Source organism: Podarcis raffonei, chromosome 9 (assembly GCF_027172205.1).
Source record: "Podarcis raffonei isolate rPodRaf1 chromosome 9, rPodRaf1.pri, whole genome shotgun sequence".
Lineage (NCBI taxonomy): Eukaryota > Metazoa > Chordata > Lepidosauria > Squamata > Lacertidae > Podarcis > Podarcis raffonei.
This window is the reverse complement of record NC_070610.1, coordinates 78,925,373-78,945,887: the sequence shown is the minus strand read 5'-3', so window position 1 is coordinate 78,945,887 and position 20,515 is coordinate 78,925,373. Positions and strand designations below refer to the sequence as shown.

Below are 20,515 nucleotides of genomic sequence, written 5' to 3'. Positions count from 1 at the left end.
ACTGCTCACGCTAATGAAATTCTCTGTCGCAAAATGCGCCTCGAACAATGGGAGCTTTGAACACTGTGCTATCCCATATCAAAACTACCTCCAAAGCCTACCTGCTTCCTAAATGGCTCACCATACTCCACCCACAAATTCATTATAAGCCCTCAATATTATGCCCATGTACTTCATCAGGACTCTTCCTTTATTGGGCCGTTTCTCCAATGTCGCTCCACCAGGTGCCAAAGATCCTGCTGGCCAGGTTGGCTCATTTTTCTATTTTGCATTCTCATTTAGTATTTTTCTTTTTGTTGTGAGCTGCCCTTGATCTTTGAAGGAAGGGTGGCATACAAATTTAATAAATAAATTTCTATACATCTTTTTCTATCTTCTCATTCACATTCCCTTTGATTTTATTCATTTGTTCTGCTTCCCTAAATACCGCCTAAATACAGAGACCGCCAATAATTAAATATAGATATTTAAAATGTCTCTCTCTCTCTCTCTCTGTGTGTGTGTGTGTGTATGTGTGTTTGCTTGCTTGCTTAAAAGTATTGCAATCTGCTTTTAGTTATTTTGGTAAGAAAGTGACAAATACGTTTAATAAAAAGAACAAATAAATCAAGAGAGGACAAACACATCCACAAACTCCCCTTTTCATATTTGCTCATTGGTGGCAGGCAATCAAGGATATCCAACTTGAGGCCTCCCCGTATGCGATACCTTTCATAACTGCGTCCACCTTCTTACCTGACTGTACCCAATTGACTGTCTGTCGGTCTGGGTGGCTGCACAAAGATCTCCTAGCACATATCCTGGCTGCACCTGTAATGTCTCTTCAGTCAGCTCTGTCCCATCCTTTGGTACCTCCCTAAATTGGCTGTGGCAATGGCTAAATTTGCATAACCCCTTCAACCCCTCAACAGGAGCCCCGTGGTGAAACCCAGCTCCAAGCCAGCCAGCCCCACCACTGTGAAGGTAGGTGCCAGATTCTCACCTGCAGGTATCTCCGCTGGAAGATTCTGCTTCGGAGGTCTTGCATCTTCCTTCTGAAGCCACGGCACGGTGAACAAGGTCGAGGTGAACAAGTCCTCTTTACTACTTGAAGCCTCCGATCTTTCCACGCATGCTGCAATATCAAGCAAAGGTGGTTTAGTAGCCATTCTACTAGATTTGGAAGGTTTCTTACTCGCTACCCACTCCGTGGCCTCCAGCGGACCTTGTATCTGGGCCTCCCTCCTGTTTGGAAGAAGAATCCTGAGGCTGTTTGGTGGGCTGCTTTTCAGCTTGGCTTCCTTGCCTCCTGCTCCCTTCTCAGGATGGCATCGCAATCCCTCTACTATGCAAGTAACTGCAGGAGGGGGCATACACAGATCTTACTCCAACCTACAAACAAACTGGATAATTAAGCATTAACCTGAGGCCCTTTGCATGAAGAGCAAGTGCCCTCTCACATTTTAGTTTTATGTCAGGGGTTTGTACGCAGGTGCCTAACTGTTCCAAGAATTCCTACATTACAGCCCTGGCCCTAAACCTGGGTAGCTAATTTCTGGCACCCCAGAGGTTGCTGGACTTCAACTCCCAACAGCCCTGGCCAGCAAGGCTAAGAAGCGAGGATGATGGGAGTTGCAACTGAGCATCATCAGGGGAGGCCAGCTTAGCCTGCCAGCCACCCTCCCTGCCCAAATATCTTAGGTCACCAATAGTCAAGAAATCTGCTCCTTTCCTTTCAGAAAGGAACCCTTGTATTCCCAAAATCTGTGCCACCTGAATTCAAGTCCCTATAGCAGTTGCATACAGAGCTTCACAGCAGCCTGCTGGATTCGCTGCGCCTTTTTGTTCATGATAAACCACATTAATACCATTTAAAAACTCCTGTCCAACCCCAATACTTTCTAAATTTTGTATCATAAAACTCCAAGACACGTTGTCAAAGGCCTTCTCCGCATCAATAAACATTAACATTGCTTTACAATTTTTCTTGTTTCTAACTTTTCCAAAATATCAACTATATTCCTAATATTACTTTCATATAGTTTTTGCCTATAGTTTTTGACATTAGATCTATCTTGATCTTGTTTTGGAATCAGGGTTATATAAGCTTCTTTCCAGGTTTCGGGTGCTTTGTCCCCTTCTATTACCTTATTGCAAACTTCTACCAATGACTGAATAAGCCAATCTTTCATAGTCTTATAGTATTTTGCTGACAATCCATCTGGTCCTGAGGCTTTGCCAAGTTGCATTGAATTTATTGCATTTTCGACCTCCTGCCGTGTAATTAAACCATTTAGTAGGATCCTTTTACCTTCAGGAATCTTCTGCAAGCCATTAGTTTTAATAAACTGCTCAATTTTGACCTTGTCTTCTTTATCATTTTTATACATTTGTTTGTAATACTTCTGGAAACATCTTCTTATCTCCACAGGGGTCTCCACAGACTTTCCTTCTGATTCAGTATTTGTAATAATACTTTGTTTCTGTCTTTTTTTTAACTGCCAAGCTAAGAGTTTCCCACATTTATATGCAGATTCAAAATTCCTTTGTCTCATCAGTCTTAATTTCCATCTATTTCTTGGTTTATAATCTGTGAATACTGGATCTGTAAGGCTTTAATTTTCTTTTGTATCTGCAAATTCATTGGATTACTTCTAAGGTTCTTCTCTTTCTTTTAATTGGTCCAAAATTTTATCTTTCTTTTCATTTTGTATCTTTCTCTTAATTGAATTTTGTTGAATGAGGAATCCTCTCGTTACTGCTTTACTTGCGTCTCAAATGACTCTTTTTTCCATTCCAAAAGTCATAGTCATCTCAAAATAGTCTTTTAGAGTCTTTTGGGCCTTATTGATTATTTGCCCATTCCTCAACAAATCATCATTCATCCTCCATCTGAAAGATCCCTGTAAAAACAATTTCACTTCCATAAATACTGCATAGTGATCTGAACAGGTTTTGGGGCAAATTTCCATTTTTGTTACTCTGGGAACCAAGTCTCAGGATATCTATAAATAGTTGATTCTCGAAAATTATTGATTTGCATCTGAATAGAATGCGAAGTCTTTTAAGTTGGATTTCTAATTCTTCATATGTCTGACAAATCAAATTTACCTGTTACGTCAAAAAATGTCTTAGGTAGTCTGCCAGCATTCAGTATTTTTTGTTTCTGAGTCCTGTCCATTAGAGTTGATGCAACTCCATTCAGATCTCTCATTAGAAGTAATATATAATCCAAGTAGTCCAGAAGCTTTGTTTCCACATTCTTAAAAAATTCCGCTTTGCCATCATTAGGTGCATAGATTCCCAACAGATGTTTTTTGCCTTGTGCTGTAATTTCTATTGCTATGTATCTTCCCTCCTCATCTTTAAAAATCAATTTTGGATTCCATTTTTCTTTAACATAAAACACCACTCCTCTTTTTTTAACTTTATCTGAGGAAATAAATTCTTGACCAAGTTTCTTATTCAAAAGAATTTTTCTATGTTGTCTTGTGATGGGTGTTTCATGTAAACAAATTACGTCCAAATTCCGCTTTGACAAAACATGATAAATCTGACTCCTTTTTTGTGGAGTCTCTTAACTGAGATTCCCGCTCTCTCATCTGAAGAAATGAGATCAAATTTGAATTTTCATATTGTAATCTTTCTAAATCAGTCACTCTAATTGTCTCTAGCTGTGTCAATGACTTGTAACCTGTTTTCACCACTTTCAGTTCCACTCTCAGTTTCTCAAAGTCTTTGCCAAATTTTTCAATGTCCTGAGAATTACCTTTTACAGTGGTACCTCGGGTTACACACGCTTCAGGTTACACTCCGCTAACCCAGAAATAGTGCTTCAGGTTAAGAACAGAAATCGTGCTCCAGCGGCGTGGCAGCAGCGGGAGGCCCCATTAGCTAAAATGGTGCTTCAGTTTAAGAACAGTTTCAGGTAAAGTATGGACCTCCGGAACGAATTAAGTACTTAACCCAAGGTACCACTGTATGTCCTCTTTTATTTCAGTCAACGATTGCATGACATTATCCTCAAAAGTCGCACTTCTAGAGCCTCGTCTTACTGCACCCGTATCTCCTTTCTCCCAAGTCATAGTTGCTCAGGAATCTCAAGGTTAGTCACACAGTCAGAGGGGGAAAGGAGAAAAACAGATTCCCACAACAATCAGTTGCAGACAGCCAGCAGATCCTCTTTTCCTTTTTATTATAAAGACAGGCTATTAAATACTTTCACAACCCTCAGAATTTTTTTAAAGAATTCTGGAGCTAAAAGATACTTTTTGTAACACAGAAACCAGTCCAGAAAGCAACAGGATACTTTGTATCATACAAAGAGGAAGCAAAAGTTGAAAGTTTCCTCTCCCTTTATGACGTCACAATGGAGTCTAGCCTTTACCTACCGGGGAGTCCGCTGCACAAAGAAAGAGTCTCTTTAGCTTGAAGTCTGGCAAGGTTCATTGAAGTAAAAGTTCTCCCCCTCCCACCTGCCAGAAGGGGGGATTTTGACATTTACTTGTAAATTTTTTGACCGTCTTTTCCTCTTTGCGGCTTCGGTCAACAATCACCACTTTCACTTTTAGGTCAGCGAAAATGGATAGACCTGCGTATTTAAATCCCTTTCTGTCCGAATTGTTGCCAAATTTATGCTTTCTTTTTTCCTTTTACTCACGGTTCCAAATATTAGCCTTTTTTCGGAGAAATCGGCCGCTCACGATTGCCAGACTCGGAGCTTCGCACTGTGAAGGAAACGAGTGGTTTCCATTGTGCCATGTCTCCAACCCCACTCGCTCTTGGGGCTCTTTCCCAGAGCTTAACAGGGAGTAGGGGAGTCGCAGAAGGCACCCGCCGGAACACCATACCCTCAGAACGCTCTGAGGTTTCCCGGGGTAGCGCGTCACTCTAGCGGTCACCCCTTAGCTTCACTGCGCTGGAACTCTTTCAACCGAAAGAGCTCCTGTCTGCCATCAGCGGGGAACCAACCGGAAGTGGCTCCCCGTGCAAGTTTTGTGTCACCTGCCAATTTCATGAGTATCCCCATAATGCCATCATCCAAGTCATATATAAAGACGTTGAACAACGACCCAGGACAGAACCCTGTGGCACCCCACTTGTCACTTTTCCAGGATGATGAGGAACCATTACTGGGCACTCTTTGGGTGCAGTCCGTCAACCAGCTACCAACCCACCTAAAGGTAAAGTAAAAAAAGGTAAAGGACCCCTGGACAGTTAAGTCCACTCAAAGTCGACTATGGGGTTATGGCGCTCATATCGCTTTTAGGGCGAGGGAGCCAGCCTTTGTCCACAGACAAGTTTTACTTGGACCCTAACACACATTGTAACAGAGGTCGGTCTCCTACCTATCCAGTGTTTGAGATATGGAAGCTAGGAGCTCAATGGCACCTTAGACCTAGGCTATGGGCACAACAACAGAATGTCTAGGCACACTTTTTTAAATAACAAAAATACAAAGCTGAAAATGAATGAACTGCAGCTAGAATATTATGTCCGTTTATCACAGTCTAGTCCTTCTCCTGCTCACCTCCCAAATATTAAGAGGGTCTCTTCTCCAGTCTTCACGTGGGGAGGCAGAAAAAGGTCCTCCTTTCCTTCCACTCTGCAGTTTTAATCTGAAATCTTAGGCGAAGTATTGAACCCAGAGCTCAGAAACTGCTCACGCTAATGAAATTCTCTGTCGCAAAATGCGCCTCGAACAATGGGAGCTTTGAACACTGTGCTATCCCATATCAAAACTACCTCCAAAGCCTACCTGTATCCTAAATGCCTCACCATACTCCACCCACAAATTCATTATAAGCCCTCAATGTTATGCCCATGTACTTCATCAGGACTCTTCCTTAACTGGGCCGTTTCTCCAATGTCGCTCCACCAGGTGCCAAAAATCCTGCTGGCCAGGTTGACTCATTTTTCTATTTTGCATTCTCATTTTGTATTTTTTATGTTGTGAGCTGCCCTTGATCTTTGAAGGAAGGGTGGCATACAAATTTAATAAATAAATTTCTATACATCTTTTTCTATCTTCTCATTCATATTCCCTCTGATTTTATTCATTTGTTCTGCTTCTCTAAATATAGAGAGCACCTATAAGTAAATATAGATTTAAAATCTCTCTCTCTCTCTCTCTGTGTGTGTGTGTGTGTGTGTTTGCATGCTTGCTTGCTTAAAAGTATTGCAATCTGCTTTTAGTTATTTTGGTAAGAAAGTGACAAATACGTTTAATAAAAAGAACAAATAAATCAAGAGAGGACAAACACATCCACAAACTCCCCTTTTCATATTTGCTCATTGGTGGCAGGCAATCAAGGATATCCAACTTGAGGCCTCCCCGTATGCGATACCTTTCATAACTGCGTCCACCTTCTTACCTGACTGTACCCAATTGACTGTCTGTCGGTCTGGGTGGCTGCACAAAGATCTCCTCGCACATCTCCTGGCTGCACCAGTAACGTCTCTTCAGTCAGCTCTGTCCCATTCTTTGGTTTTGTTGTTGTTTAGTTGTGTCCGACTCTTCGTGACCCATCCTTTGGTACCTCCCCCTAAATTGGCTGTGGCAATGGCCAAATTTGTGTAACCTCTTCAACCCCACAACAGGAGCCCTGTGGTGAAACCCAGCCAGCCCCACCACTGTGAAGGTAGGTGCCAGATTCTCACCTGCAGATATCTCCGCTGGAAGATTCTGCTTCGGAGGTCTTGCATCTTCCTTCTTCTGAAGCCATGGCACGGTGAACAAGGTTGAGGGAGTTAAGTCCCCTTTGCTACCTGAAGCCTCCGATCTTTCCACGCATGCTGCAATATCAAGCAAAGGTGGTTTAGTAGCCATTCTTCTTGGTTGGGAAGGCTCAGAATACTCCACACACAAATTCATTATAAGCCCTCAATATTATGCCCATGTACTTCATCAGGACTCTTCCTTAATTGGGCCGTTTCTCCAATGTCGCTCCACCAGGTGCCAAAAATCCTGCTGGCAGGTTGACTCATTTTTCTATTTTGTATTCTCATTTTGTATTTCTTATGTTGTGAGCTGCCCTTGATCTTTGAAGGAAGGGTGGCATACAAATTTAATAAATAAATTTCTATACATCTTTTTCTATCTTCTCATTCATATTCCCTCTGATTTTATTCATTTGTTCTGCTTCTCTAAATACAGAGAGCACCTATAAGTAAATATAGATTTAAAATGTCTCTGTGTGTGTGTGTGAGAGAGAGAGAGAGAGAGAGAGCGCTTTTCAGTCAGCTCTGTCCCATCCTTTGGTACCTCCCCCTAAACTGGCTGTGGCAATGGCCAAATTTGCATAACCCCTTCAACCCCACAACAGGAGCCCCGTGGTGAAACCCAGCTCCAAGCCAGCCAGCCCCACCACTGTGAAGGTAGGTGCCAGATTCTCACCTGCAGGTATCTCCGCTGGAAGATTCTGCTTCGGAGGTCTTGCATCTTCCTTCTGAAGCCATGGCACGGTGAACAAGGTCGAGGTGAACAAGTCCCCTTTACTACCTGAAGCCTCTGATCTTTCCACACATGCTGCAATATCAAGCAAAGGTGGTTTAGTAGTCATTCTACTAGATTTGGAAGGTTTCTTGCTTGCTACCCACTCCGTGGCCTCCAGCGGACCTCATGTCTGGGCCTCCCTCCTGTTTGGAAGAAGAATCCTGAGGCTGTTTGGTGGGCTGCTTTTGAGCTCGGCTTCCTTGCCTCCTGCTCCCTTCTCAAGATGCCATCGCAATCCCTCTACTATGCAAGTAACTGCAGGAAGGGCCATACACAGATCATAATCCAACCCACAAACAAACTGGATAATTAAGCATTAACCTGAGGCCTTTTGCATAAAGAGCAAGTGCCCTCTCTCACATTTTAGTTTTATGTCAGGGGTTTGTACGCAGGTGCCTAACTGTTCCAAAAATTCCTACATTACAGGTGTGGCCCTAAACCTGGGTAGCTAATTTCTGGCACCCCAGAGGTTGCTGGACTTCAAGTCCCAACAGCCCTGGCCAGCAAGGCTAAGAAGCGAGGATGATGGGAGTTGCAAATGATCATCATCAGGGGAGGCCAGCTTAGCCTGCCAGCCACCCTCCCTGCCCAAATATCTTAGGTCACCGATAGTCAAGAAATCTGCTCCTTTCCTTTCAGAAAGGAACCCTTGCTGTCCCAAAATCTGTGCCACCTGAATTCAAGTCCCTATAGCAGTTGCATACAGAGCTTCACAGCAGCCTGCTGGATTTGCTGTGCCTTTTGCTGCTCCTTTTACGGCTGACGTAGGAAATCTCCAGCCAACAAGCTTATTCTGTCCCGGCACAGGCCTCAGTTTGACCTGTGACACTGTTTTCCTGGCACAGCTCTTGAAGCCTTAACTAGGATTTCTTCTCACTGGCCCAAGAGCCAGCATAGTGAAATGGTGAAGTGCTGGACTAGGGCCAGGGAGACCCGAATTCAAATCCCCACTCAGCTTTAAACTCAGTGGGTGATGTTGAAGAAGAATAAGAATTTGGATTTGATATCCTGCTTTATCACTAACCTAAGGAGTCTCAAAGCAGCTAACATTCTCCTTTCCCTTCCCCTACCACAACAAACACTCTGTGAAGTGAGTGAGGCTGAGAGACTTCAGAGAAGTGTGACTAGCCCAAGGTCACCCAGCAGCTGCATGTGGAGGAGCAGGGAATCGAACCCGGTTCACCAGATTACAAGTCCACTGCTCTTAACCACTACACCACACTGGCTCTCAGGGTTGTTGTGGGGTGAAATGAGGAGGGGGAGAACCATGTACAGTGGTGCCTCGCAAGACGAAATTAATTCGTTCCGCAAGTTGTGTCGTCTAGCGATTTTTTCATCTTGCGGAGCACAGATTCGCTGGGTATTAACGGCTTTAAGAAAAAGGAAGCAAACTCGCAAGACGTTTTCGTCTTGCGAAGCAAGCCCATAGGGAAAATCGTCTTGCGAAGCAACGCAAAAAATGGAAAACCCTTTCGTCTTGCGAGGCATTCGTCTTGCGAGGCATTCGTCTTGCGAGGTACCACTGTATGCCACCTTGAGCTCATCGGAGGATAGAAATGTAGCCATAAATCAGTAAAATCACATATCATTGTGTATTCGGTATGCCACAAAAGGAACCAGTCGCCCGGACCAACGGATTGCAGAAAAGATCCCTGCAACCTAGAAGCAACAGCACAGGTGTGTTCACCACTACCAGAGAAGCCGGCTGGATCTCAGGGCAGTCCTGAACTGGAGCAGGGATTGTGCATTATATCACCAAGGCAAATCTTGACGGATATCTCCAACACAGAACAACCTCCCTCTACAGCCAGACCCACCCTCAGATCCCTTCCCGACAACTCCTCACCTGAGCAAGGAGGAACGACTTCCTGACTGCTCTCCTGCTTCTTTTCTTCGCTTCCTGCAGGGATACTTAACTGGGGGCTTGGGCCAGCCACACTTGGGCTTTCCCGCACACTTGAGGCCTCCTTGGAGGCTAAGGCAGCTTGCACCACCTGTGTTGCAACCAGCTGCATCATGGAGACAAGGGATGCTGGATCGATCTGCACAACGGGGGGCAAGCTTGTTCCTTGGGTGAGTCCAGCACCCACTGCGCCTCCAGGCTGCAGCAGCGACAGGGCCTGCATGACACTTTGTTCTACAAGAGGCGTCAACGACGAGCGCAACTGATCTTCACGTTGCCGGTCGCCTTGTTCCTGCGTTGCTGCCTCCTTCTTGGGCAGCTCCTGATGGCCAGGGTCTGTCTGCAGCGGATGCTCTGACTTGTGTGGGAGCTCTGCCACATCAGATTTGGCTGGAGGTTGCCGGTCTCCTTGTTCCTGCGTTGCTGCCTCCATCTTGGGCAGCTCCTGGTGGCCGGGATTTGTCTGCAGTGGATGGTCTGACTTGCTGGGTGGTTGTTCTGCCACATCAGATTTGGATGGAGGTTGCCAGTCTCCTTCTTCCTGCGTTGCTGCCTCCATCTTGGGCAGCTCCTGATGGCCGGGATTTGTCTGCAGTGGATGGTCTGACTTGCTGGGTGGTTGTTCTGCCACATCAGATTTGGATGGAGGTTGCCAGTCTCCTTCTTCCTGCGTTGCTGCCTCCATCTTGGGCAGCTCCTGATGGCCGGGATTTGTCTGCAGTGGATGGTCTGACTTGCTGGGTGGTTGTTCTGCCACATCAGATTTGGATGGAGGTTGCCGGTCTCCTTCTTCCTGCGTTGCTGCCTCCATCTTGGGCAGCTCCTGATGGCCGGGATTTGTCTGCAGTGGATGGTCTGACTTGCTGGGTGGTTGTTCTGCCACATCAGATTTGGATGGAGGTTGCCGGTCTCCTTGTTCCTGCGTTGCTGCCTCCATCTTGGGCAGCTCCTGATGGTCGGGATTTGTTTGCAGTGGCTGGTCAGACTTGTTGGGTAGTTGTTCTGCCACATCAGATTTGGCTGGAGGTTTTGCCACATTAGATTTGGCTGGTCTCTTTTTTCCTCGTTTCCTTGCCCTGGTCTTCTTACTGGTCTCCTTTTGCTGGTCTCCTTGTTCCTGCGTTGCTGCCTCCTTCTTGGGCAGCTCCTGATGGCCGGGATTTGTCTGCAGTGGATGGTCTGACTTGCTGGGTGGTTGTTCTGCCACATCAGATTTGGATGGAGGTTGCCAGTCTCCTTCTTCCTGCGTTGCTGCCTCCATCTTGGGCAGCTCCTGATGGCCGGGATTTGTCTGCAGTGGATGGTCTGACTTGCTGGGTGGTTGTTCTGCCACATCAGATTTGGATGGAGGTTGCCAGTCTCCTTCTTCCTGCGTTGCTGCCTCCATCTTGGGCAGCTCCTGATGGCCGGGATTTGTCTGCAGTGGATGGTCTGACTTGCTGGGTGGTTGTTCTGCCACATCAGATTTGGCTGGAGGTTGCCGGTCTGCTTGTTCCTCCATTGCTGCCTCCATCCTGGCCGGCTCCTGCTGGCCGGGATTTGTCTGCAGTGGATGCTCCGACTTGTTGGGTGGTTGTTCTGCCACATCAGATTTGGATGGAGGTTGCCGGTCTCCTTGTTCCTGCGTTGCTGCCTCCTTCTTGGGCGGCTCCTGGTGGCCGGGATTTGTCTGCAGTGGATGCTCCGACTTGTTGGGTTGTTGTTCTGCCACATCAGATTTGGATGGAGGTTCCCTGGAGCTTCCTGCTTCTGCAGACGACGCTAAAGAGGGGGAGAAAAAGCAAGTGGCTCGTTATCATTATTATTATTATTAGCAGTAGTATTGATTAAATTGGTATACCGCCCTCCATCCATACATCTCAGGGCAGTTCACAACATAAAAATACAAGATTTAAAACCCAAAAGTTACAAAATAAAAACAAGAACAAAATGGAACCAATACGCCCCCCTGCAGTTCTTCAACGCTCTATTGCAACAACTTCAGGTCTACCTTTGGCAACAATACTGCAAGGAAGCAGCAGAATATCTCCCCTGATCCTTGGTCACTGCTGAATTTGCAACCAAGTTCTAGCCTGCATAGCATGAGTGCAAGAAGGTCATTGTACTAACCAACTGTAAAAACTACAAAGTGGGTAGGGGGAAACTCCAGAGGAGTGAAATGACTGAGATCAACCAACATCCCCTTTTGAAATGGGTTGCAGTGTCACTCACACAATCCAGTATAGGAACAAGCTTGGTCTCCTTGGCAGGCATTATACTGACGCAATGACAAAGCCAGGAGAAAAAACCCCAGAACAGAACAAACTATTCACTGACCCAAAGCCCCTGCAACACGCCTGCCATTATCACACACATACCGTAATCCTGCTTACAAAAAACCAAAGGCCAGTTAATGAAGCATCTGTAACATCCACCTTACCTGGAGATCTAGTTGATTTTCTCAGTTCTCTCTTCTGGCTAGAAGAGCTTTGAGAACTCAAGCTGGGGGAGCTTGGTCGCTCTGAAGACCTGGACCTACATCTGGGGCTCCTAGATCGTGACCGTTTGCTGTTGGGCCCAGGGCTCATAGATCGTGACCGAGTCTGACTTGAGGCATGGCCAGGAATTGAGTGCTGTGAAGTGTTTGGGTTAGAACTGGTAGAGCATGGTATTGGAATATGTTTTTCCTTCTTGTCGCCTTCATGTCTGCAAAAGGCAGAAAAAACAGGATTTGAATGACTTCTCTTTTTCAAATGTAAAAGGAGAAATCAGATCTGCCAAGATGTTATTTTTGCAAATGGAAATCAACTAGAAATAGGAACTCTCAAGGTTAAAGCTAAAAGCATCAAAAGCCTACAGAATACGGCTGATGGGCCTGCAGCATCCAATAACTAAAGGAACTCAGATGATGGGAACAGAATGCCCAGCTTCATACCAGAAAAGTATGGCTGCCACCTGCACTGGGAATGGCTACCTGCCTGCTAGTGGCTTAGCTGCAGCGCAACCCACAGCTGCTCAGCCAGCTGGCCCCTAGAGCCTTAGAACGAAGACAAAAGGGCCGGCAGTCTGAGTTAAGCAGCTCCTACATGTACAGGTCAGTGACAACCAGTAACCTGGGGTGGAAAATATTGTCCCGGGGGGGATACTTTTTCTGCAGCAGTGTTTCTTGTTACATAGTTCCTAAGAAGCCGTGAACGGGGGCTAACTGCAGATACTTGGCAGTTTTACATTTTTAAGTTTTATCTACTAAATACAATGAAAGACCAGAATTAGATCAAAGATCACTTTCCTGGGCATCAGAAAATGTCCCAGTCCAGAATGCCCTGATGCAAATTTCCCACTCAAATTGTCTCCAAAAACCCACACCATCGGGGACAACAGGGAAATGAGATTACTGCAGCCTAATTCTCATTACTGAGTTATCATGTTGAGATTGAAAGGTTACCTCTGTAACGAAGAGCATTCTTCTGGATTCCACTCAGGATGCCTGTTTCAAGAAAAGCCAGCAAATCAGCTGTGTTATTCATTTGACACAGTACATGTACTCCACTCCATTATCATTCAGGCAAGTTTCTAAAACTGTCAAGTACTTCTCTCCCTTTTGTCCAAATTATTGATCTTTTACTACTGATCTTCTGGGGATGTTTAAAGGTGATTCCATGAGGATTCCCTGACTCTTGGACCCAAATTTCCAAATGCTCCCTGGAACGAGACTCAGGTCCCAGCTCCTCCAAGAACTGGTTTGTCCTGAAGCCACACCTCATAAAACTCTGTTCATGCTCCACAGGCATCTAAAAGCCACAGAACGCAAGATGAGATGCCTCTGAGCTTCTGCCTTCTTCCCTGGGTCAGCTCCACAATCGGCCTACAGACCACTTATACAAATTCAACCAAAACACAACCTAGAGCAGGCACCGTTCCTTCAAAGGTGAGCTCCCACAACTTCCTTGGCTGAGGTTTGTGGCAAGGCATGTAAGCAATGGCTCTGCTGCTTTTAGCAAAGCCCTGTGCTATCCAGGCAGTCATTTTCAAACCATTTCAAATCCTCAATCTATTCCCAATAAATTAAAATGAAAGGCCTTACTGTTGGCGTAGCTCATCACATTTCTCGGAGTGTTCAGCAGTGTGCACATGCAGATTCCAGCCCTACAGGGAGAGAGGGAAGAAATCAGCATGAGAAAACAAAAAAGCCTGGATGCTAGAGGAGAACAAAGTGTCACCTAGTCCATCATCCCTTCTCCTGCAGCAGTCAGCCAGATGCTTCTGAGAAACCCACAGAAGGGCCCTCCTCTGCTGCTGCTGCTGCTGCTGCTGCTACTGCAGCAGAGTATAAACACACTCACTTGATCTTCAATCCTGTGTATGAGTTTAACACTGGACAATGCTCAATATTGTACAATGCATTTAATATTAAAATAGACAACAGCAGCTCAAAGTTAGATAAGACAAGAGTCTCCAGACATGGTGTCAGGTTTGAATTCCACCAATGTCAAATGGGTGTTCTGGATGTGGGGATTCATGATGCCCTGAGGTGGCAGAGATGTCTCCTTGGGGATTAGGGGAGGGGAGATATGCTGCAGTGATGCTGTCCAACAACATTTGGCAGTCACCATGTTGACTTCCCCAGGATAACATAAACCAGTCCTCATAGCGCAAGATCTGCTTGAAAGCCAGAGTGGAAAATGCACTCATCCTGGGCTCAATACAACTGTGTGCACTTTTTTCCTGCAAAAACAAAGAACTCACTGTGATATCTGCACATTCTATTTTACACAGAGAACACACGTGTGGAAGTACTGTTGGCGACACAGCATGATAATCGTTCATCATTGACGGAGATGGAGATCCTGAAGACTGAGGCATCAACGAAGCCGCAGGTGTTGTTGCGGATTGAGCTGCTGACGGTACACCAGGTCCTGCTGAAGGAAGGTATGATTCTGTTATGCAACACAGATGGATGCCAACGAAATTCCAGGAGAGAGGGTGCCAGGGGCAAAGGCCACCTCAAAGCTTGCTCCTACTGGATATCTCCTTCCTGCCCCCCAAAAAGATCATTTCCCATCAACTACTCTGCGCAGGGGACAGTAAGCAAATAATGCATCAGGGTCTGATCCAGCTGAACCCCTCCCATCCTCCAGGGCCATTCTGAAGATCCACAGTGGTGTAGTGGTTGGTGTAGGACACAGAGCTGGGAGACCAGGGTTCAAATCTCCACTCGGCCACAATGCCTGCAAAGTGACCTTGGGCCAGTCACTGCCTCTCGACCTAACCTACCACACAGAGCAGTTGTGAGGACAAAAAGAGAAGAGGGAGAGCCATGTACGCCCCCTCAAGGTCCCTGGATAAAAAGGTAGGATAGAAATGAAATTAATAAATAAATAAACCAATAAATAATTCTGCCAGACATTGCCCAGGAGGCAGGATACCGATGGGATTCTATACTATGGTATCTTTTTTTGAAAAAAAAATGTAGGTTAATGTCACCTGTAATCCGCATTGGAAGGATTTGGATCCTGAAAGGCAGGATATAAATAACTGTAACAACAAAAAATACCCCCTCCCCAAAAAATCTCCTTGCTTATAGTACCCATGGGTGTGTGAGAGGGCAAGATATCTACGGTGCTTTCCTGGAACCCCAACTGTTGTCTTTCTTCTCCACCAGTGTTTGTAAGAGCTTAAAAAGAGCCCAGCTACCTGATCACGCCAGCAGCCTATCTAGCCCAGCAGCCAGTTCTGCAGAGATCACAAGCAGGAGCAGAGCTCAGCAGCACTGCCCGCTTCTGTTCTCCAGCTACTAGTATACAGATGTGCCCATCCTCCAATCCTGGAGGTTGCATCCCTCATCATAACAAGCAACCATCATAACAAGCCTTACTCTCTGAATTTGTCTAATCCAATTTTGAATTCATCCACACTGGTGGCTGTCACTGCATCATGTGGTAGAAAATGCCATAGTTTAACCCTGAAGTCTTCATGGGATTACTGGTTAGCCTGGTTTCTACACACTTACTGCCATATTCATAACTGGACTTACTTTTCATCAGGGAATCAGATCCACCATGTCCGCCAGAGGTTTCCTCTTCTTTGCCCTGAGATGAAGTGGGCAACTGACGAGCCTTCTTGCGCTCAACGATGTCCCTCAGAATCATAGCCATGTTTTCAGGCTTCAGCTGATCATCTGAATAGTGGCCAAATTCCTCCAAATCTTTAGCAGATAAGCCAAAGTTTGAGAGAATTCTTGCAGCACTCTCTTCTGTGTAATGCCTCTGAGTATCTGCAGCATTTTCTGAAGGGGGCTGATCTGAGCTACAATTACCAGGTGGCAATGGATCATTCTCCTGACTGTTAGTGCCACATCCTTCCATCCCAGAAGATGACTTTCCTGGCCCTCCAAAAGTCCTACACTGCCTTTGGTCAGGTGCATTAGGTCCTGAAGACATGCTCTCTTTAGGATCACACATATTAGGACAGGGGCCGCTCATATTTGGCTGCATATATTTTCTGCGTTTCTTTCTGGGTTGCCATGTGTCATTTGGACAAGGACCTCCGGTCCATGGGGTCATATCTCCTTCGGGTCCCCATGTGTCATCTGGACAAGGACCTCCCATCCACGGGGGCATATCTCCTCCGGGTCCCCACGTGTCATCTGGACAAGGACCTCCGGTCCATGGGGTCATATCTCCTTCGGGTCCCCATGTGTCATCTGGACAAGGACCTCCCATCCACGGGGGCATATCTCCTCCGGGTCCCCACGTGTCATCTGGACAAGGACCTCCCATCCATGGGGGCATATTTCCTCTGGGTCCCCACATGTCACCTGGGCAAGGACCTCTCATCCATGGGGGCATATTTCCTCTAGGTCCCCACCTGTAATTCTGGAAATTCCCCTTCTTCTGTTGGTTTTTCTTTTTTTTAGACTTGACCATGGCTAATTACACCTATGACCAATTTAAGGATGAAGTGTGGCAGAATGGTCAGAAGCAACAGGGTTCAACCACTGAGATCACTTGGTCTTAAACTGAACAAGCTGCAGAGCAGGACACTACAGAGGGAAATGCCAAATCTGCAGCAATTCACAGCAGACACCACCACCAAGCTGAAAGTAAAAACACAAAATGTAATCAGAAAGGAAGGAGGTGTGCGGAGGCTTTCCAGTGTACTGCACTGTGCGTCGCATGCATGACTGTTGGCCTGCTGTCCTTGAGGCCAGGGTGGCTGACCAAGAGAAATTGGGAGAGGCAGAGAGGATGAGGTATTTGGGCATTTTACTACTGGGTTCTGAGGCCAGAATGATAGCTCCTATGCTGTTGTGGACAATGAGGCTCCCCTAGAGGAACACCATGCTAAGGAAGAGGCAAGCAAACCCTTAGAAGGGGACCATTCCTTGGAGGATGTGCAGTTGTCCTCTTGTGCTGAAGATAGTCCTCCAGGGAGGGATGGAGGAATCCTAACAGCCGGTGGTCTGATAATTAGGAATACAGATCATGGCATTATACTAGGGTAGCTATCAAAGTTGTGGGTGGGTGACACAGCTTTGTGATGCTTTCAGTCCTACTTGGATGGCCATTTTCAGAAGGTAGGAGCATTGTTCAGCTCCAGTGCGTACTTATTAATACTATTATTATTTATTAAATTTCTGTATTACCCTTTATCCAAAGGATTACAGGGCAGCTGACAATAAAACAACAACAAATTCCCCACACATAGTTTAAAAGGGCATCAGATGTCAACCAGCCAAAGCCTTAGCAGAAGAGGAATTTTTTTGCCTGGAGCCTAAAGTAAGGAAGCAACCAGGCAAGCCTCCCTGGGGACAGCATCCCAAAAGTAAGAGGCCTCTGCAGAAAAGACCCTGCTCTCATGTTGCCACCCTCCAGACCTCTTAAGGAGGAGGCACACAGAAAGACGGCCTTTAGATGTCTTCTAGAAGTCAGATAGTTGTTTATTTCCTTAACAACTGACAGGAGGTTGTCCCCCAGGGTAGGTGCAACTGCCAAGGCAGATATCCAAGGGTAGCCCTGTTTTTGATGGTTGAGGTCATTTTGTATTGGAGGCCCCCCAGAGTCTCTGGGGGAAACCAGATATATTATTATTATTCTTACCACAAGGCCTCGTTCCTGGTCCATCACTGCCAGCTCAGGACCCCCCCCCCCCGGGAAAAGATGTGAAGCTAAGGGATATTTTTGCCCTGACACACATCACATTATTTTATCTTATTTATAGTATTTGTTACTCAGCTGTTCACCAAAAAGGCTGCCAGAGTGGCTTGCATGTAATTATCAGAACAAAGCAAACCACTACCTTCAGGCTCACAAACTAAGAACAAGAAATGTGAAACACAAGGGAAGAGCTTCACACTTAGAACTGGCCTTCATATACTTGCAATCAAAATTATTCAACCCCCATTGCAAACTGGGTTTATTATCAAAATTTACAATTTATAAGCTGCAATTTCAGCTGAATTTGAGGAAGCCACTTCAAGCATCCCTTCCGATGAGTCATTTCTATTGCTTTTGTTTGATTTGCTCATGGCAAACAACTGAAAGTCTGCAAATTTTGATAATAAGCCCAATTTGCCTTGGGGGTTGAATAATTTTGATTACAACTATCTCACCAGTCTCCTCTTCTCCAGAATGAATATACCCAGCTCCCTTCTCAGCATTGGTTTCCAGACTCTGGGTCACTCTTTTCTCCACACAATCCAACTTGTTGATCACCTTCTTAAATTGTGGGGCCCAGAACTGAACACAGGACTCCAAGCGTGGTTGGACCAAGGCAGAAACATGCCCTCCAACCTTTCTCTAATGAAAATAGGGATGTCCTATTCCATAATAATTTTACTCTTTATACCCCCCCCCCATCTGACTGGGTTTCCCCAGTCACTCTGGGCAGCTTCCAACATATAGAAAATAGAATAAAAAATCATTAACTTCCCTCTACAGGATTGCTTTCCGACGGCTCTGGGGTCAGATAACTCCATACCCTCCAACATTTCTCCCATGAAAACAGGGACATCCTATGGGGAAACGGGACATTCCAGGATCATATCAGAAACTGGGAGAGCTTTTGTAAATCTGGAACTGTCCTTGGAAAACAGGGACACTTGGAGGGTCTGTAATAGTAGTACAACAAAACAATAAATAACAATAACAACAACCACAAGGCAGCCCTGTTTAGGGAAGCTCTTAATATTTGATGCATTACTGTACAGTATTTTAATATTTTGTTAGAAGCCGCCCAGAGTGGCTGGGGAAACCCAGCCGGATGGGCGGGACATAAATACATTATATTATTGTTATTACACCAGGTACACCCCTCTCCTCCTCCCAGGGGAGCCTCCATTCCGGCTTCTGCCTGGCAACTGGAAAGGCCTACCGGGGCAGCCAGTCAGGGCCCGCTCTTTCCCTCCCTGAGGACTAGAAGCCCCGCAGGCAGAGGACGAAGAGTTCTCCCGCCAAGGCGGCGAGCGGGGGAAGGAGAACGAGGCCTCTTCAGGCGCGGACCCTCCCTCCCCCCCTCCCCGGCCGCCCTCATCCTCGGCCGCCATCTTGCGCCGCTTACCTCAGCCGAGGCCTCTTTCCGCCGCCGCCTCAACCGCCCTCGGAGCGCCACGCGCAGGCGCGCGGAGAGGGGTGTACTGCGCGTGCGCGGCGGGCCCCTGGCTGCGGATTGGCTAGTGGGCAGAGGGGGCGGGGCCGGACAAATGCGCTCGCGCTCGCTCGGTCTCTCTCAGGCACATCTGGAGAAGGGCGCATGCGCGCTCCGCGTCTCCTTCCTGCGCGTGCGCTCTCGGCGCCGCCGCCCCTGCTCCTGACTGGTGGAGCCTCCAGAGGCAGAGGCAGTCTACCCCCGGGAGCCGGATGGCGGCGTCTGCGAGAAAGGGGTCGGGGCGGCCGCTTGATTCGGCAGGGCTCTTCGTACGAGAGGCTGTTGGCGGCCATGGGGTATTCGAGGGTTGGTGGGTTTGGGACCTGGAAGAGACTTGGGTTCGAATCCCGCCGCCCTCGGCCAGCCACTGCCCCTCAGCCCAAGCTACCTCACCAGCGTTTCTGTTGAAAAAAATACCTGAAGGAGCGTCTCCACCCCCATCGTTCTGCCCGGACACTGAGGTCCAGCTCCGAGGGCCTTCTGGCGGTTCCCTCCCTGCGAGAAGCAAGGTCACAGAGAACCAGGCAGAGGGCCTTCTCGGTGGTGACTCCCGCCCTGTGGAACGCCCTCCCACCAGATGTCAAGGAAATAAAGAACTACCTGACTTTTAGAAGACATCTGAAGGCAGCCCTGTTTAGGGAAGCTTTTAATGTTTTATGTTTTACCATGTTTACTTGTACCCCACCCATCTGACTGGGTTGCCACAGATTACAGTAGAAACAGCATGGCCTCAGCCCTTTCATTAAAAGCAGTCAGTTCCCAAAAGCTTGTTGGAACAAAAAGTTCTTAACCTGCCTGTCTAACCTCTTTAGGCAGGAAGTTCCAAAGTCTGGGAGTAGCCACCAAGAAGGCCCCCTCTTAATTAATTAACAAGATTTATAATCCATTTTACTGTCCCAGTATCAGGCACTCGTGCCTTACAACATGATCCAAAAAAAAACACCAAAGTCATTACACAACAAGTTGGGTTTTTTTAATGACTTTGTTTGGAACTGCTTTACTTGTTTTGCCTGATTATGTTGTTGGTACCTGTCTGGAGAGCTTGTGGTGAAGAAAGATCTTAGGGTAAGAAATCCTATAAATAAAATCCAGCAACCACCACATTGTTTCCTATATCTGTTTGTTGATTCACTTTAATTTATGGCCTAGTGGTTTAGGAATTACGATTCATGACATTTACACATTACAGAATTTGCATTGAGCTATATGTAACCTTGATCTATATGTAACCAACTGCGGGAGGCAGTGGAAGACAGGAGTGCCTGGCATGCTCTGGTCCATGGGGTCACGAAGAGTCGGACACGACTAAATGACTAAAGAACAACAACATATGTAACCTGCCCCGGAACCACATGCTAAGGGTGAGCTCCAAATGCCTGTAAATAAACCAACACGGGAACCTGCAGATAACCTAAAGGACTCAGCTATGTAGCTGCAAATGAAACGTTTTAAGTGTGTTGTAAAGTGCAACATGGGACGCAGGTGGCGCTGTGGGCTAAACCTAGGGCTTGCAG

At 46.5% G+C, this 20,515-nt stretch overlaps 1 protein-coding gene across 1 annotated transcript in view; it reads right to left on the bottom strand.

Moving 5' to 3' along the window:
- The window catches only part of LOC128420637 (uncharacterized), a 36,121-nt gene extending 17,103 nt beyond the window's left edge, over positions 1-19,018 (bottom strand). The window contains exons 1-10 of the mRNA XM_053402315.1: positions 18,915-19,018; positions 15,391-16,452; positions 14,103-14,275; positions 13,441-13,502; positions 12,802-12,843; positions 11,797-12,062; positions 9,321-11,138; positions 7,376-7,507; positions 6,640-6,774; positions 983-1,114 (exon numbers count right to left, since the gene is read on the bottom strand). Coding sequence (XP_053258290.1) covers positions 983-1,114; positions 6,640-6,774; positions 7,376-7,507; positions 9,321-11,138; positions 11,797-12,062; positions 12,802-12,843; positions 13,441-13,502; positions 14,103-14,275; positions 15,391-16,282 — 3,652 coding nt within the window. The 5' untranslated portion in view covers positions 16,283-16,452; positions 18,915-19,018. The remainder of the gene's footprint in view (positions 1-982; positions 1,115-6,639; positions 6,775-7,375; positions 7,508-9,320; positions 11,139-11,796; positions 12,063-12,801; positions 12,844-13,440; positions 13,503-14,102; positions 14,276-15,390; positions 16,453-18,914) is intronic.
- Positions 19,019-20,515: the final 1,497 nt, after the last annotated feature.